General features: G+C 35.6%; 2 protein-coding genes across 3 annotated transcripts in view; one reads left to right on the top strand and one right to left on the bottom strand.

Moving 5' to 3' along the window:
* Positions 1-476: 476 nt before the first annotated feature.
* RBM11 (RNA binding motif protein 11) lies at positions 477-12652 on the bottom strand (the record flags this gene model as incomplete). Of its 2 annotated transcripts, none has more annotated exons than XM_082654822.1 (5): positions 477-788; positions 3419-3515; positions 7541-7613; positions 8938-9100; positions 12557-12652. In XM_082654822.1, the coding sequence occupies 5 exons, from the start codon at positions 12650-12652 to the stop codon at positions 477-479; spliced, it is 741 nt and encodes a 246-aa protein (XP_082510948.1). The 2 variants fall into 2 exon arrangements, with proteins under 2 accessions (XP_082510948.1, XP_082510949.1); XM_082654823.1 differs by having other exon boundaries at positions 477-761.
* Positions 12653-17668: 5016 nt separating this feature from the next.
* Positions 17669-26557, top strand: part of LIPI (lipase I) — a gene marked incomplete at both ends in the record, with an annotated part of 47938 nt that continues 39049 nt past the window's right edge. Inside the window, one exon of the mRNA XM_082654976.1 lies at positions 17669-17714. Within this exon, the coding sequence (XP_082511102.1) occupies positions 17669-17714 (46 nt within the window). The remainder of the gene's footprint in view (positions 17715-26557) is intronic.

Raw genomic sequence — 26557 nt, 5'->3', positions numbered from 1 at the left:
TTTTGAGAGTGGAGAATTAAAATTGGAAAGATAATTTAAATACTGAAGGAAAATAATTTAAATAATTTTTAACTCAAAGATATAACATTGGGAAAATTGATAATTTAAAATAATATAGGATTGTAGATGATATTAACCTTTTTAAGGAAAGTTTTATATTTTCTAATAACAAAATACAAAAGTGCTCAGTAAGTGACTTTTGATTAATATTTTAGTGCAAGTTCATTATAATACTAAAATATAACAACTCAAAGAGCATTTCTTGTTAACAACACCATTACAAATACAAAAAGCACACTATATTATTTTTAAGTTTTTGTCATTCAAGACAAAAATTGAATAGCAAATCAGAGGTCATATTATTATATATTTCAAAGAAGACAAGAAAGCCATGGAATTGGTCATTTAGTGGAATACAGAGTTTTCTTTTAAGAGAATGAAGACCAGTGTAGATACATTTCATTAGAATGTAAATACTAGTGCCTTTTTTTCTTACACTTTCGGAAATTTTGGCTATATTCATTTCCTCTATTGTTCTCTGTGCTACTATCACTATCACTGGTTTGTTTTTGCCTCTTGCGTTTATTCATCTGATAAAGGTCAGAGTCACTTGGTTGTTGGTGTGCCCATTCATAAGAGCTGGGTCCAGCCTCTAGATCTGGAACACAATTCAGTGAGGAAGACACAGAAGTGCTATTAGGAAGTGGTGCTGTCATCTCATAGTAAGGAAGCTGCAGTGCTGGATTATATGCATGCCACTGCTGTGGAAAAAACCCACAAACATTCATCTACCAAAACAAGCCCACAAAGTTAGGAAAAAAAAAAAAAAAAGAGTTAACAGTTTACATTCATTACACAAATAACTACAGGCAAACCAAACCATGTGTTGGTATAAGAAGGACAGTGACTTTTCATACTAGGGATATGGTAGTTTCCTTAAATGGTTAACATAAAGATTCAAGGTAGTGTATAACTTACTACAATACAGATTAGTGCTGTCCTATCGAAATATAATGTAAGCCACGTATGTAGTTTCAAGTCTTCTAGTAGCCACAATATGAAAATAAAAGTGAAACAGGGGTTTCCCTGGTGGCACAGTGGTTGAGAGTCCGCCTGCCGACGCAGGGGACACGGGTTCGTGCCCCGGTCCGGGAGGATCCCACATGCCGCGGAGCGGCTGGGCCCGTGGGCCATGGCCACTGAGCCTGCGCGTCCGGAGCCTGTGCTCCGCAACGGGAGAGGCCACAACAGTGAGAAGCCCGCATACGGCAAAAAGAAAAAAAAAAGAAAAAAAAAAAAAAAAGAAACAGGTGCAATTAAATAATGTAATTTATTTATCCCCAAATATCCAAAATATTATCAATTCAACAAGTAACCAATATAAAAATTGTTAATGATACATTTTACTTTTTTTATACTAAGTCTTTGAAATTTGGTGTGCCTTTTATAGCGTATTTCATTTGGATGGTAAATTTTCATTGAAAATACTTCATCTGAATTTAGATTACATAAAATTTAGTTGAAAAAGTAGATATACTACCCAAGTTCTTTCAAACATACTTAAAAGTTTTACAATAACTGAATCAAGTCTCTGTTTTTAAATTTAAATTAATTAAAATTAAAAAGAAATTTAAAACTCAGCTCCTTATGGATGGCTGATGGCCACCATATTATACAGCAGTTTTCAATTGTTAAGATAGACACTTCCTTGTTTTTAAAATAGTTTTTAACTCAAAGTAGATTAAAGATTAATAGAGATAACATGATCTTGTGTGTGTGTGTGTGTGTGTGTGTGTGTGTGTGTATTTCTCATCTCATCAAAGATTAAAAAAATGCCAGAAAGAAGATATTGACAGTTTTAGACAAGAACTGGCAGTTTATTAATATCTCACTATAACTAAGAAAAGATTTTTCTAAAGGTTAAATTACCAATTTTCCTTATGGTTGCAAAGTGAAAATGGCTATTTGAAAAATCTGAAGCTCACAGGTATGTGGGATGTTTGCAAGAAATCACATCCTGTGAATCAGAATACCTGTGTTATAGTCCCACATCTTTTATTAACAAGTTGTATAATCTTGGGCTTGTTGATTAATACCTCTGAACCTCAATTTTATTATGTATAAAATGAGGAGTTAGAAAAAAAAAATTTCATAAGTTCCCCTTTAACAATATAGACCATCATTATGATTTCTAGGCCAGAACCATATTTTTGAGAGTCTTCGGAAATAATGTAGTTTACTCTACCAGTTGAGAATCTTTGCCTTTAGTTAAAAGGAGAAATTTATTTTTAAAAATATCCATGTCCAAAAGCAATATATTTGTAATTGATGATTACATTTTACCAAAATGTTTCACTAAATGAAATTATTCGATTCTAAAAACACATCTTCTAAAATAGTCATTTTTTTCCACTTTTTTTATTGGAGTATAATTGCTTTACAATGCTGTGTTAGTTTCTGCTGTAGAGTGAAGTGAATCAGCTATATGTATACATACACCCCCTACCTCTTGGACCTTCCTTCCCCTCCATCCCACCCATCTAGGTCATCACAGAGCACCAAGCTGAGCTCCCTGTGCTATACAGAAGGTTCCCACTAGCTATCTCTTTTACACATGGTACTGTATTTATGTCAAACCTAATCTCCCAATTGATCCCACCCTCTCCTTCCCGCTCTGTGTCCATGTGTCCATTCTCTACGTTTGCATTTCTATTCCTGCCCTGCAAATAGGTTTATCTGTACCATTTTTCTAGATTCCACATATATGCGTTAATATACGACATTTGTTTTTCTCTTTCTGACTTACTTCACTCTGTATGACAGACTCTAGGTCCATCCACATATCTACAAATGACCCAATTTCATTTCCTTTTATGGCTGAGTAATATTCCATTGTATATATGTGCCACATCTTCTTTACCCATTCATCTGTCGATGCACATTTAGGTTGTTTCTATGTCCTGGCTATTGTAAATAGCGCTGCAATGAACACTGGGGTACATGGGTTATGGGTGTATGCCCAGTAGTGGGATTTCTGGGTCATATTCTATTTTTAGTTCTATTTTTAGTTTATTTATTTTAGTTCTATTTTTTAGTTTTTTAAGGAATCTCCATACTGTTTTATACAGTGGCTTTATCAATTTAAATGAGAACTCTATAGTCAAATTTTACTTGTACCACAGTGAATCATCACTAGCACCTACTCCTTTTCTGTTGACACACTGGCTGTTTGCTTACATACTATGTGTAGGATTTCAGATGATTGCGTTAGAGCAGACTGCCATTGGGGCATAGAACTCAGGGCAGCTGCTGCCTTCATTCTAGGTTTAGATTTGAGCAGCTTAAGTTCCAAGTAGTTTTCATGTTCTTTATAGTTTGTATCATGCTATATATTGAACCAAAGGCATATCAAACTTACCATCTTCGGAAAGAAAAGATATTCCTGAGGTAAAGCTGCATTATTAATTGGAGAGAACTGCATGGGAAAGGAAGTTCTGCCCACGACTTCTTCATTTCTTGGGGGACGTAAAAGAAGTAACACAAAGTTACAATTCCTATGCATAAATGTTCTTTATTCTTATAATAAGATAGGTCTTCATAATTTTTTAAAAAAAGAGCTTTTCTAAAAGAACTCAATTAAGATAACTTTAAACACACGATCCTTATTACACTGATAATGTAGTGACACTGCAGTACCACAAGTCTTACTAATTACTACATACTGAAAGCTCAATATTTAGAGTCACATTTGGCTTTCTGATAGGAAAATGTTAATCAATGTTATAGTTGTATAAAGACAAAGAACACTTAGATATGAAGAAAGCAAAGCAAGTTCTTAATAATCACCAAGGGTACATTCAATCTTCTACAAAAAAAAAAAAGCAAAAGAAAGGTAGAAATTTTCTCAATTTATTTTTGAAGGAATGTTCACTGTATAACTACAAAAATTATGTTCTTTCCTAAATGGTCTGCTGATGTTAATATGAACACATAATATCTGCTGATTTCTTCCACACACTATTTAAAACAATACCAATCCCTAATTTAAAAGCAGTAGTGTCCTAAAGGTTTATTTATACATGTAATATTTGCTTCTATGGAGATGTCTAATAAATTCCAATGGTATGCATAGTGACTAGACTCTACAGCTAGTCATTAGCTTACTTGCTCCATAGTATTCCACAATTTTAATGCTAATACTACTAATCTTAGGACAGGAAGTTTACTGTGGGGAAGGGTGAAATTAATACAGGCAGGTGGAGGCAAAGGCAAAGGCAGGAGAACAAAGGGAAGCAGTCAGATTGATAGGCATTGGTAAGTGGTGAGAGTAGTATCACAGAAGCCAGTGGAAGATGCATTTCATTAAGGAAATACTTAGGGTCGGGTGTTACAGAACAGTAAACTGGGTAAGCACCAAAGCTACTCAATTGTTGATCAGAAGGTTCCTGATAACCTTTAAAAGAACAACTTCCACATAACAATGGGGTTAAGAAGTGAATAGGAGGTAAGGATGTGAAAGATAATTTTTCCGTGAGAGGAAGGGGAAAAATAAAACAGCATGATTTGGAGGTAGAGTTCAAGGAGTTTGGAACATGTGTGTGGGGTAAGTGATGGAAAAGAAACAAGATAAAAAGTGCAATGAAGTTATAGAGTGGGGAAGATACAACCCAGTAACAGAGGTGGTGAGATTAGCACCGTTATGAAAACAGCTGCCGACTTTCTAAAACCATTACCTTTCCTATGTGAATCTCAGGGCATGCATAGTTGTCTCCACAGAGGAATCACATGTAAATTGGGAAGAGCTGTGAGTTGAACCATGTCAACTCAAAATTTATATGTTGAAGTCCTAACTCCCAATACTTCAGAATGTGACCTTATTTGGAAACAGCATTGTTGCAGATGTAATTAGCTAAGAGGAGGTCATACTGGAGTAGGATGGGTTAAACAGGTACCCTTATTATAATCAAAAGGGGAAATTTGGAGACGGATGCACACAGGGAGAACACCATATGAAGATGAAGATGGAGAGCCGGGTGATGCTTGTACAAGCCAAGGAATATCAAAGATTGCCAACAAACCGGGACAAGCTATGAGAGAGGCCCAGAACAGACTCCTTCTCACAGCCCTCATAAAGAAATCTAGCAGACACCTTGATCTTGGACTTTGAGGCTTCAGAACTGTGAGACAATTCATTTCTGTGTTTAAGCACTCTGTTTGCAGTACTTTTTATGGTAGCCTTAGCACGCTAATACAGGAACTATTTATTAATAACAGAACTATTTATTGCCTAAGAGTCAATAACAAGCATAAAAACCCATTTCCAAGAAAGACTATAGGGTATAACAAGTGCACCATTTTTCTCTGCACAACACTTCTAGAACATGATAACCTTTTCCCATTCTTCCTTTATAATGTAGCACATACTAGAAGAATAAGGTACAACCAGTGAAGTGGAGTATTATGGAATATACACATATTTCTGATCTTCTACCCTAGAATTTGTGATGATTAAGAGTACATCAATCATAAGTAGAGAATGCAAGTTACTGCCATCTTCTAGCTGTTTATCTAGTCTTTCTTGTTCTGCCCCAAACCTAGCAATAGCTTGTTTTTTCCAAAATCCTGAGAAAAAAGAGGTATCTTTTCCCACTAGAAGAAGAGGGGAAGCTTTTATATTACATAAACGGCTCAATTCAAGAGTCCATAGTTCCTCTCATATGAAGGAAGTGAATCACTACCCCTTTTTGCTAACATTTGCTGAAAGTATTTACTGGATGCTTGCTATGTGCTCAGTATTTTAAATACCTTGAATTTATTATAAAATTTGATTCTCACAATAACCTTCTGAAGTACTATCCTCATTTTAGAGATGGGCTACAGGGTGATAATCTGTCCAAGGTTAATAAAGTGGCACAGGCAGGATTCAAATTCAGGCAGTCTGGTTTCAGTACCTATTTTGTCTTTATTTCACTGATACAGAAATGTTGGGGAGAATGAAGACATGGAGAACACCGTGTTATACTTGGAGTGCAGTACTTCTCCTAAAGATAAGACTGGGAAATTGTCAGTTCTAAGAGGCCACTCTTCCATGCCTAGGAGGGCTGATATAATTAGCAGGCATGGGAGGTTCAGCTGTTGTTAGCCTACTGGAGAATACTCAGTTCTGCTACAGAAAACAATAAAAAAACAGGGATGGATGAAACTCACAAGAAATGCTTAGGGTAGCCTTTATGTAAGCTACACTGATGCAGCTGATGCAGCAGAGAGAGAAACAGGGTCTACGAATATTAGTGTAGCCAGAACTCAGCTAATACGAGCTTATGAGATAGCAATGAAACCGTGTTAGAAACAGAATAAGCAAGTGGCTTGGGAGACACAGGCAGAATTCATAATATATATTAAATACGCATAATAAATAAGTTAGTGTGTTTCAAGAGATGCCACAGATAGATCCGATAGAAAATATGATGGAACAAATAAGATTGTTACTCATAGAAAGAAAGTAAAGGAAATACCTAGTACTTATCATGGCACCTATGGGCTAACAGTTTTGCTGCTCTTGTTTTTGTTCTGCCTAAGAAACTCAGATAGAACCTGTGAGTACCTAGCTCCTTCTGTAGCCAGGTGTATTTGCCCCTATGTCTTTTTGAGAGAGCAAGTGAGTGAAACTAGCTCCGGGAACTTTCTATCTGAATGGAATTCGTTACTCAAACCTCAACTCTAGGGTTCATGACCACACTATCAGTGGGAAAGGTTGATGCAGCAGAGAGAGAAACAGGGCATATGAATATTAGTGTAATCAGAACTCAGCTAGTATGCTCCTTTTGCCCATTTATGCTAACTATCCACTATCTTTCCTTTTGCTTTTCACTATCCAGTATCTTTCCTTTTGCTTTTGACTGTATCTTTTAAATTGTTTTACTAAATGCTGTTATTTGAGCATCTTATTTGGTTTGGGAGAATTTCTGTTCCACGACCTTTGGGATAGCTGCACTGAGAGTGTCCTTGCAGGCTACCATTGCATCGAGAAATCAGCCTACACAAAACTTGAGAATATTTTGAAAATTACCATAGAGAAGTTTTTAAAAATAGTAACATAAACGGTAGAGTGGCTTAATGTCAGAAGGCTTAATTTTAAGCCTAGCAACTATCACTTTTTCATCTTTGTGCCCTTGGCAATTAGTTAACTTTTGCATCTCTATGTTTATTCAAGTATAAAATGTGGATAATAGTGTCTCTGTGATCCATCGCAATGAGACTTTGGATGCTTAAGTGATTTAACAGTTATGAAAAGTACGCAGTAACCTATAAAGAATGCCACAAATATATATCTCTCCCACCTACTGCAGAAAATATTGACTGAACTTTAAATGAAAATATTTTCTGTCGCTTTTCATGTTTTCAGGAAAAATGAATTCCTTAATATTATCCTATGTCTAAACAGTAAGGTTTTACAGTAGTTCAGAATATATAAAAACCTTTCCTGGCGTGAGACCATATTTATTTGCTTTACCTTTATGAAAAAAATATTTTTAATTACCTGTAGCTGTGTGAATTTATCTTAACACAGCTCTCAAAACTTTGGTTAGCTGGATCACAAGAGCGAGAGCTCCCTTTAAAAGAAACAGAATAACAGATTACTTCATGGTACAAGTTTCTGGAGTTCTCACATTAAACCATTTAAAAAAATTCCATATAAGATACATGGATATATCTTTGATCTCCCAATATTCATAAGTTGTTTACATCACTATAAATGACTGAATTATAACCAAGCTTTGTCCAAAGCAATGGGTGTAGAAAAGAATTATGTTGACATGGGGCCACATAAGACAGGTGATGCTATTTGGTTCTACACACCTGGAAACTAAAAATGGCAAATACACACCTGGAAACTAAAAATGGCAAATAATCAGTGTTATTTGCCTCCTGTTTTGAAGGCATGAGTTCTCTAAACTGTACTGACAAAAGTGAATGCAACCTGACAGGATAATGAGCAGCTGGCTGGGGATGTGTCAGAACACGATATGGCCTGGCCCGTTTTACCAGTCAGTATGAGTTAACGGGACAGTACGTGAGAGCATGATGCAAGCAATTAATTATCTTTGCAAAGACAAAATAAAACAAAACGAAATGCAAAGTTATGCTTTTCCTTTGCAAAAAGGCATTGTTTCCTTATTCTTATTTATTTTTTTTAGTAAAGCAAGAAGAATAAAAACCAAACAAACAAGAGATACATCAATAAACCTGAATCATTAGGGGAGGTAGGCAACATAAGCATTGCAAACATTGCAGCAAAAGCATAAGCATTGCTTCTATCAGTACCTCAAACTATGAAAGGGCTAGAGCAATAGTACAATGTTCTCTGGGCATCTAATCGAAGATGATCAGTTCTTGACATGTAGCAGGAGAAGGCATTTGAGGCCGTTCATGTCAGGAAGCTTTCTTCCATTAAGGGTCAGCCTTTGGCCAGCTGCTTTTACGGGGACTCAGATCCAGGGTGATATGTATAGCATGATGACACCAGGAGAAGAACTAGGCACCCACCTTATCTTCCAAATAGTAGATATTTGACACCATTGACAAGAAGATCAGCAAATAGCATTGCTATATAGAAGCTAGAGTTGTGTGTCCCCAGTTCATTTAGATTTGTTTAATTCTTAACAGCCAATAGCAACTATCATAGGTATTTGCTGGCTGACATTAAAATAGAACATTTAAAATTTTAATACACAAAAGATGCTATAGAGTTGGCAACCTAATTGGTAATATTAACTAATTGCATAACATTATGAATGTGTTCTGAGAAATTTTAAGAGACTACAGGGGCACTGTTTTGGTCTTAGGCTATAATATAAAAAACAAAAATGTTTACACCTCTGGGAACAGCACCACCAACAAAACACACTTGGAAGATTCATCAGTGACAAAACCTACCAAATCGATACTGCACATTAATTGGTCTTCCATATAAACGAATTCCATTCAGCAAAGCTATGGCATAAGACACTGATTCTGGGTGTTTAAAGCAGACAAACCCAAAAGACTTCGGCTTTCCTTCTCTGTCTTTGCAGATAGTCACTTTGGTTAATGGCCCAGCCTGTAAGAAACTTAAAAATTATTTTCTCATAAATCTAAAGATTTTTTTTACACTGAGAAAATCAAGTATACTCAACTTTAGACTAAAAAAAAATCTGTTAGCAATAACAGCTCTGTTAATAATGTATTTCCCTAACAATAAATATCATACTTACACTTTCTTGGCATTTTTCTGGCTCATCAAAAAATATTTATGGTGTTAAGATCAGGAAATTTTAGGTAATAGTTCCAAATCTTAAAAGGAAAGATATGTTACCCTTATGTTAGGCCTAACAAAACAATTTAGAGTGCATTTAAATCTAAGGTTAAAATACTACTTTGTCTCCACACATATTAACAGTGTATAACTCAAAAATAATTGAAATGACAAACCCAATATTCTTTGACTTATCATAAAGAAACTGGTAATATTACATCAAAGTCTAATTTTTTCTGACAAGATTAAACATTTTCACAGGAGAAACTAAATTTTTGATCTATATAGAAACTATTTTGATCTGGTAATCCCATTTGGTAAATATTCCCAAAGGGAAAAATATTTTAATATGTTTAACACTTTTAGGTAGGTGCATTATTTATAAGAATGAAAAATGAGGAAGGCTCTAAATCCAACAACAGGAGAATATTACTCCATGGTGTATCATTAAAATAGAATAAAATAAATTGAAAATATTCAGATTTTATTGATAATAAAACCTATAATTAGCAATACAGAGTAAAAATGCAGAGCCAACTATTGTAAAATGTGTTAATTACAACCAAAAGAATGTTACCTCTCCACCATGATAGTGATTTGAGGAAGTGCTCACCAAGACTCACAATACCTAAGAGTTAATGGTGAACAGCTCATAGTTTTCCATCGTACTTTAATGATTGATTACTGATCTCTGTTGAGTTGGATAAGTACATTAAGAAATTGTTTCTAGTCTAAAGAAAAATGTTAATTATCGTCTTCAAAACGATGCTGTATTTTAAGATTCAATCTTTCTTTTTTTATTCTCTACTTTCCCAGAGAGTAGCTCATCCTCCCTTCTGTCTTCAAGAGCCACTGCATCAACAAATCTATTTTTCCCACTCATGCCTCATTCATGGAGACAGTCTCCTAGAGACCTCCATGTGATTGTGTTTCAAACTCAACATATTTGAAACTGAATTCATTATCTTTCCCCTTGAAATCTCTACTTCAGTATTTCTTGGTTAAAAGTACAAAGATATTGAAACTGATGTCCACTCTTCCAAGGATAAGCAGAAATTTGAAAGAAACCAGTAAAAAGGATAACTATATATAGTAATAAAATAAATCAATTTTAATCAGTACTTTTCCACTGCTGATATTAAATATATAAAATCGCGAATGGACAGAATGTGCTTACATGCTTTGAGTTTCACAAATTCAAAACTATGCCCGTGCATTTTTAAAGTCCAACAAGAAGGCTTGCCAGTAGCAACAATCACATCAAAACTTTTTAGTCTCTTTAAAACAGAATGAAACACATAAACAGTGTGGTCAGTTGTCAAGATCTGCTAACTTCTGCTGGGTTGAAGCCTTCCTAAAAGATACCGCACTTTAACAAATTCTTCTAGAATACAGAAGGGCTTAGGCAAAAAACAAACATATGCTTGGTTGTCTGAACTGTTAAAAGAGATGAATATTTTGTTTAGGGAGAAATTATAAGCAATGAGATCTACCTATCTATCTTGTAGATCCACATACAACTGATATAGATCCAGTCCCTACTGACTAGAAATAATATATGTGCATGGGGGCCTTCATGCCTATCCCATTCCCCTCATCAGTCCTCTCTGCTCCTTTTTTGTTGGCTCAACATGAAAGAAGCCTCTTGGAGAAAAAGAACTAGTTTTCTTTCTCTCTCTCTCCCCCTCCTTCCCTCCCTTCCTCCCTCTCTCCCTCCCTTCCTCCCCCCCCTTCCTCCCCCCCCCTTTTTTTTACGTTAAAATGGTAAGTTTCAAGTAATACGGGGAGAAAAACATAACCATAGGAAAAGACAAATATTAGAGTAGATTAAAAAGGGCGAGTTTAAAAAAGACGGCAAGTTAGAAGAATAAAAGCCTTAAAATCAACAATATTTTTCAAATAATAAAAATGTTTTATGTCCAGGAAAGGTAACTGAGTTCCTGGAGGAAATTCTATCAAATTGTGTGTATCTGTAATTAACAGAGGGGTGCTTTAGTTCAGAGATGAAGGTAGAGCCTTTTAGAAACTATATAAAGAACGCCTTTCACCTCTGGTACTCATACTTAGCCTTTGATATTTAGTTTTGCTATTGCTCCCTTTGAACTTGCCCTTATTCTGATAGGAGGAAGTCACTCTTGATTTCTCTTGATGTTAGTATCAGTAGTATTATTGATAGTAATAGTAGTGATATGAGTAGTGGCAGCAGCAGCAAACACTTAGTAAGGGCCAGGTTCAGTTTTGTTTTATCCGGATTAGTTTATTCAATCTTCACACCACATCATATTGTGGATACTATTACTCCCATTGACATTTGAGGAAACTGGGCACTGAGCTATTCATTTAGTTGGCCAAAGTCACATTGTTGACATCAGAATTCACACTCTAAACAACTTTTCTGTACTATGTGTCCCTCTTTTTCTTTTTTGCAGATTATCTTAAATCATGGTAATTAATTTGAAATTTCTCCTTTTAGGAAGACCAAGGGCTGTCTCTTAAATTTGTATGTCCAGCACCTTACTTACTGTTTGTCACATAATTGTGGATCATTAAATGGTTAAATGAATGGCTGAATGAAGACATCTCTTTAGCAAGTGAGACCTATGTGTATACAGTAGGTGAGTGTTTACAGGGGACAGGAGTTTTAATCCTGGAGGTACCAGGTCTGGAAAAGTTTTCATAAGATCCTCTTGGTATGAAATAAAGGGAACTGGCCAGGGAATCAATTGGTCACAGTCACGATTTGGCTGCCCAAATCATTTCAAATCTCATTTATCATTCTGGAGTAAAAATACTTGCCGTGTAAAAGGGCTTGGGGGGAATAAGTAATGTAGATGGAAACATGTTAAAATGTATTCCTCTCATTTCGCGGGATGTAAGACGTGAGGTGCTTATTACCTGAAGCAAGACAGCGACAGGGCTGTTTTGTGTTTTGCCTAAACACACCCAAGGCCCAGGCAGCGCCTCTGAAAAGCCCTTACTCAGGGCTGGGGGTTGAAGGGGGCCCAGTCACTGCTCAGCCCAGGACTCTGCAGTGGGGATGGGATGCGGAAGGGATGGGGACGGGGCGCACTCTGTCACTTCACTATCCAGTTGCTCACCTGGTGACAGGTGCGCCAAAGCGGAACTAAATTAAAACCAAGGCACAGGATGGGGCGGGAAGTGGGCCGGGCTCCGGATGGTTCAGGTGCGGCCCGCCCCTCTGGCTGCGTTTCCGGCTCGACGCGCCCTGCCCCTCAGCCACCCCTTCCCCACCGACAGTACCTGAAGGAACAGCTCGTAAAGAATCTCTTCCCGCACTCGGGCCTCTAAATTTCCCACAAACACCGTTCTGTCGGCTTCCTCCTGAGCAGGGAACATGCCTTCGCCTCGGCCCAAGAACGGAGCAGGCCTCGAGACCACGACCCCTCGTCTCGAGACCACGACCCTTCTCCTCAGCCGCGGAGCCGGCTACGAGAATAAGCGCGCAAGGGGCGGAGCGAGGCTGCGGCGCCACGCCCCCAGCACCCCGTGGTAACCGCCCAGCGCGCCTTCGCCACGCCCCGGATCCGGCTGGGACCTTGGGAGAGTGAGTGACAATAAGTAAGATTAGTGTGCAAGGGGCGTTGACCTCTTGCTTATGGAGGTTCCTTCATTTAACAGGGCACGACATTATGAATTGATTTTGGATTTATTCAACAAACATTTAAAATAAAATGACTATAGAGGTGATTTAAAACATACTAACTTCATTACAGAAGCTCCCAGGCTAAGGGGGAAGACTAATTTCTTTGCTTCCAAAGAGTAAATGAATAAATCATTGGGATTTGAAATTTGTATTCTTCATAAAATACTTTTTGAAAGAGTGAGTGCATGCATGCATGCATGGATGTGGATACAGTAGAGTACTAGAATTAGTTTATATACCTAGGAAGCGGTCCCTAGTGAAGTCTTTGAAAATGGACACAGGTTTTAAGTGGACTGCAGAAGGCATTTGAACTTGAGAAAACAAACTATACCAAGGCATACTGGAAAGAATATAGCAAGTTTTGTTACTGAAGCCAGAATTCTTGAGGATGGCTGCTGGGTGATTGTGGTAGGATCCAATGTTTGTATTTTGTATCAGGGCTGTACTTTGTAAGCTGTGGGACCAGGGTGAAGAATTAATTCTTACTTGAAGATTGAAAAAAAAATCCTAAAAACAATAAAGATAATTAAAAGAAAGGAGGAAGAAAACTTACTCAGAATCTCAGTGCTTTGATAAATTAACTGTCAACTGTTAACTTGGCTTCCTTTCTGACATGATATGTCTACATAGGACCCTGAAATCATCCTGTAAATATCATGCAAGTAATCACTATTTGGCCTTTACTTAGGTGTGGTGATCATTCATTTTTAATTGAAAAGGTATTCTTTTACATGGTTACTGGACCAAAGAAATCATCTTTTCTAATGAAAAGGGACACATCTTTAGAATCCTGATTTCTAACTGAACTCTGACAATACTTAATTTTATGACTTTAAGCAAGTAATTTCACTTTTTGAAATTCAAGTTCTGTTTCTTAAGGAACAGATTGGACTAATATAATTACCTCATTTAATAGATATTTTCTGAGTGCTTATTATGTGCCAGGCACTGTTTTTAATCCTTGGGAAACAAAGGTGAGTATAAAGATCTGCCCTCCTAAACCGTACAGTGTAATGGGAGAAACAGACTTCTTGAACATATAAATATAAAATCATGTGTCAGTAACTTTCACTAGTTACCTTTGGTTGATATATTATGAATCTATAAGTCCTGTCTTCATTTCTTCTTTCTTTCTTCTATCATCAATATTGTTGTAGTAGGGTAGGAGGGGGTTGAGAAAACTTGCACGTTGTAGGCATGTAACAAATATATGTTGATCAAATGAGTGGATACTTGCAGGTCTGTATTATGTGTAGACCTATTTATTTTTAAAATTCATTTACCCCATAAATTTTATCCAGACCAAGATATTTTCTCTTTAACTTCCCCTCAGACACTACTTATCTGGGAGCTGTAACTTCAGGTTTCATTGTAAAATATGTAGTGCATATAAGTCATGAGCATATTTTCTTGCTGGATTGAAATTTGCATCATTCTTTGTCTACAGTGTGTATGATTTTGGTGTTCTTATCACATCCTCTTTTCTTTTGGCAGTACATAAGTTTATGGCCCATGTAGTACTTCTAGAGTAATTATTTAATGTTTTAAGCTCTGAAGGTCAGCTCAATGCAGTTAGCTGTTTGCTTAGAATTTGACCTCTCTCTCTCTCTCTCTCTCCATATATGTGTATATATATATATATAGAGAGAGAGAGAGTTTTTCTAATGTAAGCTTACTGTATTTCCTAATTGAAATTGAGTGAATGCTAGTGGTAGGTAAAAAAGAATCCACTTTATTCTCAGAATTTCCTGGGCCATTAGTCACGTATAAGGTTTAATGGGTTAAATGAATGAATAAAGAATTAACCTTTCTTCACTCATATCAGGATGTCTTATACCCCTAACTGCATGAAGACATAAAAAATGAAAATGTATGTGTGTGTGTATACATAGATATAGATGATATAGATATAGATATATAGAGAGCTCTAGAGTTCCTTTCTCCCCTTTTTTGCCCAGGTGACTTATTCTCTTTTGTAGTTCAGCTCTTTTGTCTCTTTTGTAGACAGCATTTCCTGCAAGGCTTCCCATTCTGCACTGTAGATTAGCTGGCTGTTCCACCTGTGTGGTTCCATAGTTTCCTAGATATACCTTTTCCCAGCCCTCCTCACTGTGAAGTACTGTAGGATAAATATATTTTGGTACCTAGAACAATCCCTGACACCTCTGTAGATGTATCATAAATAGTTGTTGAAATAATACAGTTTGACTAAAGGAATGTCTCTACATTGTATGTCCAGCAACTAAGTTAAGCCTGGAAATTAATAGATACTTAATAAAAGTTGCATAAATGAGTGAACACATGAATGAATGAATGGAGAAACTTGGGAAATTAATGTTAAGGGAGTGTAGTGGATGCCTTTTAAAAATTGACCTCAATTTTGTCTTCATTTTTTTCTTCTTACTGTCTTTTTGTCTTTATTCTGATTTTCTTAACCATATTTGTCCCAAGTAAATATAACTTTGTGTTGCTTTACTTACATAAGATGTTTATTGTAAAGACGTGTTCATAATATTTAAAGAGATAACTAAGAGAGTGAAAATCATCGAGTCTACCATGCAGATATAAACATTTTGGAGGAAAATCCTCCTAACTTTGATCTATACATATATACATGAAGCATATTTTAGGAAAATAAATCTTACTATACATACTGTTTTTTAGCTTGCCTTTTATAACCCCAAAACCATGTAATGAAGGCTTTCTACACCAATAAATACTGATTTCTCTACATCATTAATTTTAATTCACAGTATGTATATAATTAGACTAATCCCCCACTGTTAGACGTTTATATTGTTTCCATTTTTTGGCTATTATACAAATGTTGAGATGAACTTCCTTGCTCATATAGCTTTGTGCACATATGTTAGTATTTCTGTGGGAAAGTATCTTGGATATTTAATTACGGAACCAAATGGTAAGCTCATTAAGCATTTTGACACATGTTGCTAAATTATTCAACTTTTTGTGCCACAATATATTCTGACAAAAAATGACCTCCTCATCTCAATAAATACGAGTCAACTACCTACTGTAATTAGCTAGAGTGCCTAGAAGCTTGCCTGATGCATAGGGCTCCATCAATTTTATATCTTCATCATCATCATTCTCATTTTCAGTCTTATAGTATGATTTATATTGTATGCATGTCTGCAAGATTCTTAAAATAATTTTTTTATATCCAAGGAGACTAAATAGTACATATATATTGTCTTACTAAGCTATATGCCTTTTATATAATATTGCATCATTCCTCAATATTTTGCTATTTAATGCAATGGCCATGAACAATCCCAACTTTCTCAGTATTGACAGTAAGTGAAAAATATGAAAATGAAATATAATTTTATATTTTGAAACTCTGCCATGTATTGTCTTAAATGCCAACTTGATATTTTCAATGAGCACTTTAGAATGGCTAAGATGAAAATAATTTGCAAGATTCATATTACAGTGTCACATCAAAGGCACAGAGCAAAAGAAAAATGATATATTAAATAGGAAAGGCTTATCTGTTAATTTGATTATAAACTTATTAAGAATTTCTCTAAAGATGAATGACATATCTTTCTTCCCACATTCTGAAAAGATGTAGTTTACTTATATCTTTGTTAGAAAAGTATACTTGTTACAGCTAAATGGTGTGGAAGGACCTAGGTTATTTGTTGGTCTCCAGTCAAATTATCGTGGTGGCACCCTTTTAAAACTGAAGTCTACATAAAATTCCAAGAGATCAAACAGGCCAAAATAATGATGACATCTCATCAGCGGTTACATTTTTCATGATTTTTAACTGAATACCTCATTTTGTTTGTGGTTCCTCTGAAACACCTCCCCAGACCTCAGCATAGTTTCTACGGATTGATGTAAATTAAACAGGTCTGTTCTTAAAATATCTTCGGAAATTTACAGAGATTTGAATTTCCAAAATGCAAGTTTAGTTTTTGAACTTATAAGGCATGTACATAGAGAATAGCAATTCTGTATTTTGCTTGCCTACTAAAGTCCATTTCTAAGAAGGAAAATAAGGGAAAAATTAAGTAAACATGTGAAAAGAAATCCTGTAATACTTTTTAAATGTTTGTTATATTGAAAACAGAAATTTTTTTTTAAAATTGCAAATAGTAGATCTCAAGAGACAGGCTAGCATTTTGAATTTTAAAATAGCCACTGAGTTTGGGTTGCAAAATGACACAAATATAAAAGGGCCATATTTTATACTTGGCAGCTTGGTGGATATGGATTTTATTATTGATTTTATGGTGGATAAAGACAACTTAGTTTGTAATCAAAATGCACATAAACCACAACTTTTTCTGACTCTTTTCATTTCTAGCATTTTCTAACATTACATTTGCTTTAGGCTTTCAAGAAACATATTCTTCCCAACCACTTCTGAAATCCTGAGGCTTAGAGGAATAAAGAAAGATATTTTTAGCTTTTTCTTTCCCTTAAATTCAACTTGTGTAGTTGAATGTTTGTGACTTATTACAGTCTTTAACTTAAAAATCCTTCTCACAAGTACAAGCTAAATTGGAGAAAACAAACTGCCTCACCTTTTCAACAAACAGGGAGGAGCAAAGGCCAGGGGTATTTTACATTAAAACCTACCAGACTGTGACAGTCCTACCAGAGAAACCTTAATGAATTTCAGAATTTCTTTTTCGGTGAACCTGAGTGCTTCTTTTACTTTTATCAGATTCCAAATGAGAGTATACATTTTTCTCTGTTTGATGTGCTGGGCAAGATCTGGTAAGAACTAATGCTTTGATTTATCTTTAAAAATTATGTATAAAATAATCAGTATGGTCTGTATTCTGGAATAAAGAATGATATGACATTATGGTATAAAAATATACTATGATTATGGGTACTAATTATATCAAACAGATTATTATGAAGAAAGTTCGTGTGTGTGTGTGTGTGTGTGTGTGCATGTATGTGAGCTTGGTAAATTGTATGTTCTGTATTTTATTTTACTTTCTAGATAATTAGTAACTAGACAATCTTTTACAAGGAGCTATAAATAGAGAACAAATACAAGTATTCAAGAGAAATTTAGAATAATTTAGTAATAGAGAAATTAATTCAGTATTTGGAAATCATGACTTAATAAACATCTTGTTTCAATTTCATTTGTTCAAATAACCCTGACTTTGAGGAACATTTTTACATGGGTAAATTGTCAATTATAAAAGAAACAGTATAAACATACTCTACAACTTATTTTTTTGTCCTATTACACTAAACCAAAACAAGTTTACAGTAATAAAGTAGAACTTTGTCGTCCTGGTTTACTGGCTTATGGTAATAAAGTTTACTAATTTTAGTAACATCATTTACTACTTTATGGTAATAAAGTAGAACTACTTGTTCTACTTTATGATAATAAGAAAAGTAGCAAATTTACAATTCACAATGAACAGTTTTTTTGTAGAGATTTTGCAAAAGCAGGCCATTTCCTTCATTTTAAATTTCTTTTAAAAAAATTCTTGAATGCGTGCTAGAATAACCTTAAAATGTCAGCTAGAAATTCAAATTATTCCTTATTTCTTTTCAATTAAATTGTAATTTTCAATTGTATATTGAGCTAGAAGTACATTCTGGAAATATTTCAGTTTTACATTCAAATACAGAATCTAAATAGTAATAATATACAGTTTATTATTTATGTTTTACTCACTTGGAATTCTCCTGATAGGCATGTTATGTTTTTGTAATGAATAGTAGTGGTGGCTAGTTCTGGTGGCTTGTTCTCCTAGGCCAAATCACTTAACCTCCTTGAACCTCAGTTCACTCATTTTTAAATGTAAGTAAAATTTATAATACTATCTCAGTGCATTGTAAAGCTCGAAAGAGATAACATAAATGAGTGATTTGGTCAATTGTAAAGCAATATAAATTAGGTTAGAATAATCCACTGTGTTTTCTTCCACATGCATTTTCTCTGTATTTCTCTCAGAGTAATTTCCAGGTGTAGGGCTTCACACTGTATCTACCTGTGTACAGTTATGTTAGACCTGTATGTATATCAGAATTCCCTGAGTTATGCATTTAAAAGTGTAGGTGTACCTACCAGATCAGAATCTCTGGGGATGGCCCGGAAAACTAACAATACATTTGAATAAACTTTTCCGGTCAGTTTTTACACCCATTTTTAAACCCATGCTTGGGAATTTCTGGTCTAAAGACTTATCAGTCACCTACTTTATTTTGCTTGTGTAGTCAGCTGCATTTTCAACAGCTTTCCAAACATTTGCATAGTTGAAAAAGTTACTGATTGAATATCTTGATTTCTTGTGACATGTTAAATAAATGTATGTTTTCAAAATGTGCTTTGATTGCTTCAGAATCAGAAAATTAAACGTACTGTATCACTTTCTGTCACAAGCGTTCAGGGATTTTAAACTTCTACCTACAGTTTTTTGTCTCAACTGGCTCTATGGCCATGCAAACCTCTGTCTTCAATTCAGTTAATTGTCTTATAGTATCAAATCGGTCAGCCGTTTGTTATCTGGAATTCTGCTGGCCCCAGAAGGTCTTCATTCTTCTTATTACACATGAATAAATAATCGAGTTAGTGAACTTCTGATAGAGTCTTATTTATGTTGCTCAACTGTTTGCATAATAACTTGTGCCATAAATAAACTCATGCTTTTCAGATCTCACCCACAAATGTTCTGTTGCTTCTGTGTGACCTTCCACAGGTCATTTAACTTTATCTATTTATTTAATTTATTTATTTTTGGCTGCATTGGGTGTTTGTTACTGCGCGTGGGCTTTCTCTAGTTGTGCTGAGCGGGGGCTACTCTGCATTGTGGTGCGTGGGCTTCTCATTGTGGTGGCTTCTCTTATTGCGGAGCCCGGGCTCTAGGCACGTGGGCTTCAGCAGTTGTGGCTTGTGGGCTCTAGAGCACAGGCTCAGTAGTTGTGGCACACGGGCTTAGTTGCTCCGCGGCATCTGCGATCTTCCCAGAACCAGGGCTTGAACCCGTGTCCCAAGCATTATCAGGCGGATTCTTAACCACTGCGCCACCAGGGAAACCCCATTTAATCTTTTTAAATTTCACTTTCTTCATACATAAAATGAGGGAAAGGATAGCAAATATAAAACAGTACAGTTCCTACATGGAGTGATTCCTAAATAAACATAAGCAATCATTAACATTATTGATGTTATTGTTATTGCTGTTAACAAATACATTTCGTGTTCAGAAATGGAGAAAGAGAAGGAAGGAGGTTTTCATGCAGGCTTTTGGGGATAAATGTGGATTTCAGAGGATTTTCAGAGGAAGGAAGAAGGGTTAAATCTTTCCAGGATGTGTTAGGATTGGTAAATTTTTATGACTGGGTTTTGAGGCCCCTCTGTTATTCATTTGGTCAATGCTGAAAGTTGCAAGACAGACTAACTTGTCTCAGCAGCTAACCGAGTGTACAAATGGGTTTGAAATCAAAGAATATTAGAATAAAACAAGTCATAGGGGACCATTTGTTTCAACTCCTTCCATTTAAAGAAACTGAGGCTCAGAAGTGAGAGGAGAAAAAAATTTGCTCAGAGTCACAAGGGAGGTTTGAGAGAAGCTAGAGTCACCTGGGTCTCAGCTGTCCACGTCCAAGGTGCTGTCTACACCTCTGGACTCTGTCCATTTGATCACCTTGTCTTCCTCTTCACAGCCATTGCAACTATAATGGAAATATATTTCAGAGATAGAGCTGAACAACCTAGAATCATTATTCCTAACTTCATATGTCTTTGATATTTTAAAAAATTTTACTGCTTCTATAATTTGAAACCTAAGAAGATTTTCAGAATTCTTTCTGTGTACTGCTCTGTTGAGATTACTGCTAGAGTCATCATCTTTCTACATATTTGGCAATGAAATCCAATACTGTGCCCCTGCTACTAAATTTCTAATCACAGTAGCATTACTTAATCTAGTCCCCAGAACCTCAATTTGTTCAAGTTTCAAACAAAATCAGTGCTTATTTTTCTGTTCTAAATATCTTTATCTTTTTGCTGGTAACATTACTTGTTATCAGTTTTTAATTAACTGAAGTCTATTTAAACCATATTTCCTCATAACACTAACAAAGAGTATGTCAGATCTAGAATACTCAGAAAAGATTAAAATACAGGAGAGAGAAAACACACAGAAAAATACAGAAAAACACATAAAAAATTACCATCATCACAAACTACAATTAAGGTATTGGTTTATTTCCTACCAGTTCTATTACAATAAATATGTTTGTACGTGCACAAATGTGCATTTAGAGTGCCCTGTATATACACTATGTATTACAGCTAAAATTAGGACTATATGTGTGTATTTATGGACTATATAGATTTCTTAATTCCTGCATTATCATGGATACATCATAATTTATTTTTATAGACTTGCATTGCCATATATTTAGTTGTTTTCCTAAATAACTACTTTTTTTTTTTGGATGTTGGGGGTAGGAGTTTTTATTAATTAATTAATTAATTTTTGCTGTGTTGGGTCTTCGTTTCTGTGCGAGGGCTTTCTCTAGTTGTGGCAAGCGGGGGCCACTCTTCACCGTGGTGCGCGGGCTTCTCACTATCGTGGCCTCTCTTGTTGCAGAGCACAGGCTCCAGACACGCGGGCTCAGTAGTTGTGGCTCACGGGCCTAGTTGCCCCGCGGCATGTGGGATCCTCCCAGACCAGGGCTCGAACCCGTGTCCCCTGCCTTAGCAGGCAGATTCTCAACCACTGCACCACCAGGGAAGCCCCCTAAATAACTAGTTTTAAAAATTCTGTGATATACATTGGTGTTAATGGTCATGGGTATAATGGTAAAAATGATATGTCATTATTTTAATTAATTTTTATTAGATTTTAAGAAAATTGAACACATTTTGATACATTTATGAGCTGCTTGAATACTTAATTTTGTAAAATGTATGTTTATATTCTTCACTTTGTGTTCAATTGGGGTGTTCTTTTTCTTCATTAATAGCTTTTTATATATATAAATTCCTTTTCTACTTTACACTGAAAATATTTCCCTAAGTTTTTTTTTTTTTTTTGGCATTTGGCTAGTTTATAGTGTTTATGTTACAGAAGTTTTAAATTCATGTGCTGTGAAATCTATTGGTCATACTTTATGGTTGGTTTCTTCCTTGGTTTTTATGCTAAAAAGTCATTCCTCAATCTGAGATCATGTACATATTAACTGTATTCTTCTTCTAGTTCACATAATTTTACTTTTACATGGAATGCTTTTTATATAACTAGAATCAAATAATTATCACAGCCATTATTTATTTTAAAATAGGTATCCTTAGGTATCATGGATAATAGAGTGTATTTCTGGGTGTTCCATTCTTTTTCATTAATCTATCTGTCACTTCTTGATTCAGTTTCATAGGCCTCTTTTTACTTGACTTATAATATAAATATAATTTTAATCATGCCATCTTATTATCTGTAAAGTTCATTCATTTTTCTTGTGCAATTTTCCCCTTCCCCAAGACATCGCATCAATCAAGATACAAAACATTTCTTGCGTCCAAAAATGTAGCTTCTAGCAGTTAATCTGCTCCCTACCTCTGGCTCCGTACAACCCTGCTCTGCTTTCTGACACTCTAGATTAGATATTATCCCTTTTCTAGAATTTTGTATACATGGAATTAAACAATACGTCCTTTTTCTGTTGTTATTTTATTATTTATTTATTTAATTTCTTTTTTTATTGGGGTATAGTTGTTTTACAATGTTGTGTTAGTTTCTACTGTACAGTGAAGTGGAGTTCCCTGTGCTATACAGCAGGTTCTTATTAGTTATCTGTTTTATACATATTAATGTATATATGTCAATCCCAATCTCCCAATTCATCCCACCCCCCGCCGCCCGCTTTCCCCCCTTGGTGTCCATTTGTTTGTTCTCTACATCTGTGTCTCTATTTCTGCCCTGCAAACCGGTTCATTTTTCTAGGTTCCACATATATGCGTTAATATATGATATTTGTTTTTCTCTTTCTGACTTATTTCACTCTGTATGACAGTCTCTAGATTCACTTCACTCTGTATGACAGTCTCTAGATTCATCCATGTCTCTACCAATGACCCAATTTTGTTCCTTTTTATGGCTGAGTAATATTCCATTGTATATACGTACCACATCATCTTTATCCATTCGTCTGTTGATGGGCATTTAGGTTGCTTCCATGTCCTGGCTATTGTAAATAGTGCTGCAATGAACACTGGGGTGCATGTGTCTTTTTGAATTATGGTTTTCTCTGGGTATATGCCCAGTAGTGGGATTGCTGGGTCATGTGGTAATTCTATTTTTAGTTTTTTGAGGAACCTCCATGCTGTTCTCCATAGTGGCTGTATCAATTTACATTCCGACCAACAGTGCAAGAGGGAATATGTCCTTTTTTGTTTCTGGAGTCTTTTGCTCAGGGTGATGTTTTTGAGATTCATCAAAGTTTTTGCATGTGTAATCAGCTTATTCCTTTTTATTGCTGGGTAGTATTACATCATGTAGATAATCCATAATTTGTTTATCCGGATTCCTCTTGATTGGCATGTAGCTTTTTTCCAATTTGGGGTTTTTATGAAAAAAAACTGCTATGAACTTGTTATACACGTTGTGGAAAATGTTTTCATTACTTATGTGTAAACACCTAGAAGTGAATGTTTGGGGTCATGTAAGTGTATATTTAACATTAGAAAAAATCTACCAACTGTTTTCCAAAGTATTGTATCATTTTGTCATTTTCCTCAGCACTGTAGGATGCTTCAAGTTGCTCTGTATCCTTCCAAATAGTTGATTTTGTCAGTCTTTAAATTGTAGCCATTCTAGTGATTGTGTAGCAGTACATTGTTTTGGTTTAATTTACATTTTCTTGATAACTGATCATGTTGAACATTTTTGAGCCTAGTGGCCATTAGACCATCTCTTGTGAAGTATCTTCAATTCTTTTGTCATTTTTTAAAAATCACGTTTTCCTATTTTACATATTTGTGTGTGTATACACACACATACAACATAACACACATATATTCTGGATACAGGTACTTTTTCAGGTGTATATTTTGCAAGCCTGCATATTCACATTCTTAACAGTGTCCTTTTAGGAGCAGACATCCTTCACTATGACAATTTCCAATTTATCACTTTTATGTTGCGTGCTTACTCTATCGTATCTGAAAAATCTTTGCTTACGTCAAGATTGTTAATATTTTCTCTCAGTATTTCACACACAAGGCCTGTTGCCTGCCAGAGAATGAAGCCAAATCAAAGCAAGCAGAGCTGAGAGAATGAGAAGGAGAGAGACTGGGTCTAAGTTCTCTTTTACTCTAGAACTAGTTTAGCTCCATTGTAACTAAGTCTGACCCTTCTGGGGTCCCCACTGAATGTCCCTGATGTTCATTAAGGTTTTTCTACTCTGGCTGGTCAGAACTTCAGTGTCTCCTAGCCTGATGTGACCTTTGGAATTGTAGAGCTTACAGCTCTTTGTGGAGTTTCACCCTATGCAGGCATAGGTTTGTCTCCAGCAACAGATTCAAGAGGGCTCCTCTGCAGGGTTTAGAGCTCTGCCTCTGCATGGCTCCCTCCTTTGTGGCACACTGTGATACAAATCCTAGTTGCTTCAACTTCTTCAAACTCCCGTCTTTCTCCTCAACTTGGCAAAACCGCCATGCTTTGTTGGGTTCAACCTTCCTGCACTGACGTCTGGAAACTGCCTCCAGGTAGAAAGGTATTAGGTATATGGTTTAAATCATTTGTTTACCTTTTTTTAGATATTATAGTCCTGTGGTTCTTGTTGTCCAGTGTCTAAACTTTTTTTTTCATATATTTTATCGAGTGTTCTAGTTGTTTACAGAAGTAAAGCATGTCTGGAATAGTATCTATAATGACAGGAATTGGATTCTGTAAGATTTTTTGTTTGTTTGTTTTGTTTTAATTGTGGTAAAACATATATTAAAAATGACCATTTTCACCGTTTTAAAGTGTACAGTTCAGTGGCATTAAGTACATTCACACTGTTGTGCAACCATCACCACCCTCCATCTCCAGAACATTTTCAGCTTCCCAAACTGAAAATCTGTACCCCTTGAACTCCCCATTCTCCACTTTTCCCCAGCCCTTGGCAACCGCTGTTCTACATTATGTTTTTATAAATTTGACTTCTTTAGGTACCTCATTTCAGTGGAATCATACAGCATTTGTATTTTTGTGACTGACATTTCGCTTAATATAACATATTCAAAGTTATTCCACGTTGTAACATGTGTAAGAATTTCCTTCCTTTTAAAGGCTGAATAATATTCCATTGGGTGTATATACCAGGTGTTATTTATCCATCCATCCTTTGATGGATATTTGGGTTGCTTCTACCTTTTGGCTATTGTGAATAATGTTGCTATGAACATGCGTGTATAAAAATCTCTTTGAATCTCTGCTTTCAATTCTTTTGGATATATACCCAGAAGTGGAGTTTCTGGATTATGTAGTAATTCTATTTTTAATTGTTTGAGGCACCACCATAACATTTCCACAGCAGCTGCAACCTTTCAGCAATGCACAAGGGTTCTGTTTCTCCACATTCTTGCCAAGAGTTGTTTCCTGGTTTTTTGTTTGTTTGTTTTTAATAGTAGCCATCCTAATGTGTTTGAAGTGAGTGTTATCTCTTTTCTTCATTGTTTTTAATTGATTTTTTGTTCTGACACATTTTGATCTCCATCTCATTTTCTTTTGTGTATATCCTATAGATTATTTTGTTTGTGTTTATCATGGGGATTACATATAACATCTAAAGTTATGACAATTTATCTTAAATTGATACTAACTTAACTCCAATTAAGACAATAAAGACTTCAGTAAAAACTTAACTTTCACATAAAATAGTTGTTTTGCCGAAAGCCTGCTTTCGGTTTTAAGGTTCGTTGGATTCACTGGCAAAATAACCACTCGTTTCTCACAAATAAACAGCTTTAATCAACGATTTAATGAAAGGTGATTTAACTTAATTTTTTTTTTTTTTTTGCGGTATGTGGGCCTCTCACTGTTGCGGCCTCTCCTGTTGCAGAGCACAGGCTCCAGACGCGCAGGCTCAGCGGCCATGGCTTACGGGCCCAGCCGCTCCGCGGCATGTGGGATCTTCCGGGACCGGGACACAAACCCGTGTCCCCTGCATCGGCAGGTGGACTCTCAACCACTGCGCCACCAGGGAAGCCCTCTCTCTCATATTTGAAGAACAGTTTTGCTGGATATAGAATTCTAGGTTGAAAGTTCTCCTCTTTAACCACTCTAAATATATTATCTTACTGCTTCTGGCTTGCAAACTTTCTGCTGAGAAATCCACTGATAATCTTATTGGGGATTCCTATAAGTGTCTGATGCCTAGAACTTTATTTTTCTTTCTGTTCCTATAATCTACCTGAATTGAGTCAGTTCGATGTTCTTTAAGAGTTTTACAGTACACTAGTTTAACTTTTTTGTATCATTGGAAAAATTTTGTTTTTATTTTCTTTACCTAATATTAATATTGCTGATGAAATTGATTATATGATGTCACAATAAAGCTAAACAAAACAAAACAAAATAAAAACCCAGATCCTC

Source organism: Grampus griseus (assembly GCF_964374135.1).
Source record: "Grampus griseus genome assembly, chromosome: 5".
Taxonomy (NCBI): domain Eukaryota; kingdom Metazoa; phylum Chordata; class Mammalia; order Artiodactyla; family Delphinidae; genus Grampus; species Grampus griseus.
Note: the sequence above shows the minus strand (reverse complement) of the source record. Positions and strands in the feature narration are given on the sequence as shown.